Below are 7,185 nucleotides of genomic sequence, written 5' to 3'. Positions count from 1 at the left end.
AGGATGGGAGGGAGACACAAGAGGGAGGAGATATGGGGATACATGTATATGTACAGCTGATTCACTTTGTTATAAAGCAGAAACTAACACACCATTGTAAAGCAATTATATCCCAATAAAGATGTTTAAAAAAAAAAGTCATTATGAAAAGACTACAGGAAAAAAATTATAGATGTAGTTCATACAGCAGTAATATCTCAAAGGAAATAAATACAAACTCTTCTTAAAATGCTGAAAATTAGGGTGTTTTCTTTTTTTTAATTGACAAATACAAAGCATCACAGTCTAAATGCAGAAAAAATCTTGCAGATCAGGCATGGGAAATTATGGCTCACAATCCAAAAAGTTTTTGCATAACCACTGAACTAACTAGTTTTTTTTTAGTTGAACATCTATAATATTCTGATGACAAGAAACACACTAATTTTGAACCCCAACTCAGCAAAATCATCCCCCGAAAAAGAATTCTTTTCTTCTCATTAGTAGACCTATGTTAAAAATATTGTCCTCAATTATTATTATATTTTGAATTTGATCAATAGAAAAAGTAGTGAAAATTTATTTCCTCTCTTGGTGTATAAGTACTTACAAAATATCCTTTTTTTCTTAACATAGGAAAAAAATTGTATTTCTAAAGTTTACAGTCAATCATTAGGTAAGTGTAATATCAATAAGTTACCAGATAAGTGACTTGTAAATGGAATATCAATAGCAGCAAGCAAGCTTTTACTTATAAATAAATTTTAACTAGAAATTTAGTTAGCTTCTACATAGAAAAAAATGAAACCCAATTTTAGCTTCTATATAAAGGATAAAAGGCAGAAACATCTACAATGTGTTCAAGTCCCTCTCAGGATGTATTTTCCCTCATTTGGTCTCACAGAATCCTACTGAACAGGTACAACTAGATCCATTCTACAGATAAAGAAATCAAGAGTCAGAGATTAAGGAATCTGTCTAACTCAGCTAATAAGTAACAGGACTGCCATTCAAACCAGGTCTCAATTGAAAACCTATGTTCTCCTAGCATAAAGATACTCGTAAAATAATTTAAGAAACTATTCACAGATTTGTAACAGGTTTAGGCAAAAAAATCATTCTTAATAAGAAACCCTGATATCAAATATAGTCTACAAACAAGACTTTTTAAATAACCAGTTCTTCATGGGTTTTTATTCCTCTTTTTTTTTTCTTCTTCATGACTTGGCATATTCTTTTAGTGAAAAGTTGCCACTATGTCTTATTCAACCAATTAAAGTCTCTTGTCCAATATGTGCTTTATCCATGCATTCTTCTCTAAAAGTCCATCATCCCTACACATATTCTGATATAGTGGCAACAAAAGTAAAAGAAAATTAGTCAATTTTGTTGTCAAATATTCAAATAAGTAGCCTAGTGGTAAGAATGCTAGCTAAAATTTTATTTAGAGACAGTACTCACTGACTAAGTTACATCTTTCCTAAAGACATATATCAATATTAGCATTAATTCAAAACACAGAGAGATATACTGTAAACCAGCACAGCTATCTCTACATTTGTATCTGTGCCAACAGGAATCCTGGAATTTGTCCCATCTTTTAAAAAACTGTCTTGACTTCACATTCTTCTAGTGCATTCCCCTGCTTCAGTATAACAAAACTCGTCTCCAATTCTTCTTCCACTCTCGCCAGAACCCCGAACAACTCACTGAAATTGCCTATACCAATGTTATTGTTAAATCCCATAATCAGTTTTTACTCCTCATCTCATTTGACGTATCAGCAGGATAACTCCCTCTTCCCTGAAATACAATGCTTTCTTCACTTGGCTACTAAGACAACACACTCTCCTGACTCCCTTACACCTTATCACTAGTCTCTCCTTCTCAGTCTCCTTTTCTGGTTCCTCTTCATTTCCCCAGTCTCAGTCCCTGGTCCTTACCTCCTCACTTTCCACACTTACTCTTTTGATGATCTCCATGCAGGTTCATAGTTTTAAATACCATCCACATGATAACAACACCCAAGTTTATATTTCTGACTTATACCCCTCTCCTGAACTCTAGATGTATACATCCAACTATTTGATATCTCAGCTGGATGTCTAGAAGGTATCTCAAATCCAACATGTCTAAATGTTCCTCCCCTCTTCCCCATATCAATAAATGGCAACTCTGTCCTTTCAACTGCTCAGGCAGGAACATGGCAAGGATGTCCTCTCTTAACACTTATTTTCAAAATCATACTGGAAGCACTAGCTAATGTAATAAGAAAAGGAAATGAAAGGAATACAGAATGGGAAGGAAGAATTAAAACTGTCTTTCTTCACAGATGGCATGATCATCTATGTAAAAATCTGAAATAATCAACCAAAAAAACTCCCAGAACTATACCAAGGTTGCATGATGCAAGGTTAATATACAAAAGTCAGTCACTTTCCTATATAACAGCAATGAATAAGTGAAGTTGAAAATTAAAACACATTACCATTTACATCATCATCCAAAAAAATGAAATACTTAGGTATAAATCTAACAAAATATATACAAGATCTGAATGAGGAAAACCACAAAACTCTGATGAAAGATATCAAAGAACTAAATTAATGGAGAAATAGTCATTGTTCATGGATAGGAAGACTCAATATTGTCAAGGTGTCAGTTCTTCTCAACCTCATCTATAGATTCAATACAATCTCAATCAAAATCCCAGCAAGTTATTCTGTGGATATTGACAAACTGATTCTAAGGTTTATATGTTGAGGCAAAAGACCCAGAACAGTTTATATGTTGAGGCAAAAGACCCAGAACAGCCAGCATAATACTGAAGGAGAAGAACAAAGTCGGAGGACTGACACAATCCAACTTTAAGACTTACCATAAAGCTACAGTAACCAAGACAATGTGGTACTGGTAAAAGAACAAATAGATCAATGGAACAAAACAGAGAGCCCAGAAACAGATCCACATAAATATAGTCACTAATCTTTGATGAAGGAGAAAAGGCAATACAATAGAGCAAAGACAGTCTTTTCAACAAATGGTGCTGGAACAACTGGACATCCACATGCAGAAAAATTAACCTAGACACACATACCTTCTACCTTTCTAAAAAATTAACTCAAAATGAATCACAGACCTAAACGTAAAACGTAAAACTAACTCCAGAAAATTACATACGAGAAAATCTAGATGATCTAGGGTATGGAGATGACTTTTTAGATACAACACTAAAGCATAATCCATAAAAAATTGATAAGCTGTACTTCATTAAAATTAAAAACTTATGCTCTGCAAAAGACAACAGCAAGAGAGTTAGCAGACCAGCCAGAGACTGGGAGAAAATTTCTGCGAAAGACCCATTTGACGAAGGACGGTTATCCAAAATATACAAAGAACTCTTAAAACTCAACAGTAAGAAAACTCAGTTAAAAAATGGGCCAAAGCCTAGACAGACACGTCACCAAAGAAGGTATACAGATGGAAAGGACGGAAGCATATGAAAAGATGTTCAACATCACATCATTAGGTAAATGCAAATTATGAGACAGCATTATACACCTATTAGAATGGCCAAAATCCAGAATACAGATGACACCAAATACTGCCAAGGATATGTAACAAAAGAACTCCCATTCATTGTTGGTGGGAATGCAAAATAGTACAGCCATTTAAGAAGAGAGTTTGGCAGTTTCTCACAAAACTAAACATACTCTTAACCATAGGATCCAGTGATCACAATCCTTGGTATTTACCCAAATGAATGAAAAAACATATCCATACGAAAACCTGCACGTGGATGCTTATGAAGCCTTATTCATAGTTGCCAAAACTTAGGAGCAACCAAGATGTCCTTCAGTAGATGAGTGGATAAATATAACTGTGGTACTTCCAGACAATGGAATATTCTTCAGTGCTAAAAAGAAATGAGTTATCAAGCCATAAAGACACAAGAAAGAAACTAAAAAATGCATATTACTAAGTGAAAGGAATCAACCTGAAAAGATTATATACTGTATGACTCCAACTATATAACATTCTGGAAAAGGCAAAACTATGAAGACAGTAAAAAGATCAGTGGTTGCCATGGGTTGAGGCAGGGAGGGAGGGATCAATAAGCAGAGCACAGAGGATTTTTAGAACACTGAAACTATTCTGTACTTTACTATAATGGTGAATATATGTCATTATATATTTGTTTAAACCCACAAAACGTACAACACCAAGAGTGAACCCTAATGTAAGCTACAGACTTGGGTGATAATGCTGTGTCATTGTAGGTTCATCAGTTTTAACAACATACCTCTCTAGTGTGAGATGGTTATAGTGAGGGAGGTTGTGTGGAGCAGGGGTATATGGGAACTCTCTGTACTTTCCGGTCAATCCTGCTGTGAACCTAAAACTGCTCTACAAAGTGAAGTTTATAAATTTTTTTTTTTAGGTAAAGGATGATGATGTCTGCAACTTACTCTCAAATAGTCTAGAAAAAAAAAGTAACAAAGCAAATGGGAAAAATGTAAATTAGTGAACCTTAATGAAGAATATATGAAAACTTATTTTACTCTATTACTTGCAACGTTTTTGCAAGTATAAAATATTTTCAAAATAAATTAAAAATGGGGCTTCCCTGGTGGCGCAGTGGTTGAGAATCTGCCTGCTAATGCAGGGGACACGGGTTCAAGCCCTGGTCTGGGAAGATCCCACATGCCGTGGAGCAACTAGGCCCGTGAGCCACAACTACTGAGCCTGCACGTCTGGAGCCTGTGCTCCGCAACAAGAGAGGCCATGATAGTGAGAGGCCCGCGCACCGCGATGAAGAGTGGCCCCCGCTTGCCACAACTAGAGAAAGCCCTCGCACAGAAACGAAGACCCAACACAGCCCAAAATAAATAAATAAATAAATAAATATTTTTTAAAAATTAAATAAATAAATAAATAAATAATGAAACTCTCCAACAGCTTCCCATCTCACTCATTAAAGACAAAGTCCTCACAATGAATTGTAAGAAGGTTCTACTCCTGGCACACAGGACTCTTTGTTATTCCCTGCCAGGCATGTTCCTTCTCAGGAATTAGCGATTCCCTGTTTGTTTGGTAAACTCTTCTACAAAATTTCCTCATGGCTTACTCCCTCACTTCCTCAAGTCTTTGCTTAAACATCACCATCTCTGTGAGGTCTTCACTGACCACACTATTCAAAATTCCAACCCTGGGACTTCCCTGGTGGTCCAATAGTTAAGACGTCGCTTTCCAATGCCAGTGGGGCGGTGAGGGGGGGCGGGGGAAGAGGGGGTTCGAAGGGGGATTCGACCCCTGGTCGAGGAGCTTAAGATCCCACGCACCTCACCACCAAAAATCCAAAACATAAAACAGAAGCAATATTGTAACAAATTCAATCAAAGACTTTAAAAATGGTCCACATCAAAAAAAATCTAAAAAAAAACACCAAAATTCCAACCTCCTCCCCTATTCCTTATGCTTTCATATGCTTTAAATTTTTGTTTATTTGATTCACTGTCATACAAGTACCTAGTTCGTAGGTACTTAATAATTACTTGTTGAAAGAATAAACTGAAAGTATGTTAAACCATGGTGAGTCAGATATCTAGTTCTTCAGGTTTATAACCACTTACCAATTGATTTTGTAATGACAGTATTTTTGGTGGGGAGGTGTGGATGTTAGTAACACTCTAGTAAGTTGAAAAGGAGAAGGAAGTGCGCAGGTATAGAACAGTTATGGGCTATTATTTCAAGGAATTTGGCTAAGAAAATAAATTGAGACTACAGATAACTAGAGGTAAAACACAAAGGTGGGGTTTTGTTTGTTTGTTTTTAATAGGTAAGACCTGAGTTTGTCTAAATGCAGACTGTAAGGAGTCAGCAGAGAGAAGTGAAAGATAAGAACACTAATAGGGTAACTAATAAAAACTAGTAAGGGATGAGAACCAAAACACAAGTGGAGAGCCAGAAGTGAAGAGAAAAAGGATGAGCTGCAACTGTAATCAAGTTGGTAAGTGATGCTAAGAGTTGAGGACATCCTCGTCTGTTATCTCCCCCTTTGCTGTGTAACTGAAAGAGAGGTCTCCTGTTAAGCGTGAAGAAAGAAGGAATGAAGGTTCCGAGATCTGAAGCCAATAGAGAATAGTAGAAAACGGCCACTGAGAGAATGCAAGTGACAGCTAACTAGCAAAAAGGAAACGATAGTTTAGTTCAGCTTTTAGAGCTAAGAAAGTGTGTAACAATCAATCCCCTCCATTTTATGTCTGTTCTTCTCATTACTATAAAAAAGAAAAACCAGACACAGAACAGTGTTTTCATTTGGCAGTTTACCTATTTCGAGCAGGAGATTTGCCAGCGTCCTCTTGAACAGATACAAGTCTTGTTGAAAGAGCAGTATTTGAGGAGTCTGGAGGAATCAAACTATAAAGAAAATAAGAAAATACTGAGATGATTTAAGAGAGTTACAGGCAAATCCAATTTCAATAAAATGCTTTAACATTTAAAAGCAGGTTGTTTTTCTGCAATAATGAGCTTATGGGTCATTTTTGTTTTCTTCTTTTAGTTGAAGTGGAAATCGGATGGTTTTTGTCTTAAGGATATCAAATACCAAAAGAGAGATAAAGAGAGTTTATTAAGTATAATGGGTGTCAATAAAATAATAAAATTGGCTGGATAAGTGACTTGTAGAACTCCTTCTCACATCACATATACAAAATTGAAGTGCTTTGAGGGGGGCCGGAATCCGGAGTTCAAATATTTTATTCTCAGTCCCCACAACTAGGTGGAACAGCACTGCAGAGTCACACAAACCTAGGTCCAAGTGCAGGCTCTACCTCTTACTAGTTGTGTGACCTTGGGCACGTTACTTAATCTCTCTGAACGTCAGCACCCTCATCTGTCAAAAGGAGAAAGTAGTGCCTACCACAGAGATATGATGGCTAAAAGAGAATAAACATTAAACTATTAGCACAGAACCTAAAGTCATTCTGCCTTTGACATCTATCCGGCATCTCCCAGGAAGCTTTCAAACCTGGTTTGTTTTATTAAATCACACTTGCCAATTCTGGGCTCACACAACAGGGCCAGGCATCCACATGGCATTGCTTACTGAAGTAAGAAATGAAGAATCCCTCTCCTTTCTTTCTTGTTTATTAAATGCAGAGTCAATCTTTAAAACTTATAAAATATATGTAAGGTATAAAGAAT

General features: G+C 36.3%; 1 protein-coding gene across 1 annotated transcript in view; it reads right to left on the bottom strand.

Moving 5' to 3' along the window:
• PIKFYVE (phosphoinositide kinase, FYVE-type zinc finger containing) overlaps positions 1-7,185 on the bottom strand; it is a 77,264-nt gene that overhangs the window by 53,064 nt on the left and 17,015 nt on the right. Inside the window, exon 8 of the mRNA XM_007117705.4 lies at positions 6,310-6,399. Within this exon, the coding sequence (XP_007117767.2) occupies positions 6,310-6,399 (90 nt within the window). The remainder of the gene's footprint in view (positions 1-6,309; positions 6,400-7,185) is intronic.

Source organism: Physeter macrocephalus, chromosome 2 (genome assembly GCF_002837175.3).
Source record: "Physeter macrocephalus isolate SW-GA chromosome 2, ASM283717v5, whole genome shotgun sequence".
NCBI lineage: Eukaryota > Metazoa > Chordata > Mammalia > Artiodactyla > Physeteridae > Physeter > Physeter macrocephalus.
Note: the sequence above shows the minus strand (reverse complement) of the source record. Positions and strands in the feature narration are given on the sequence as shown.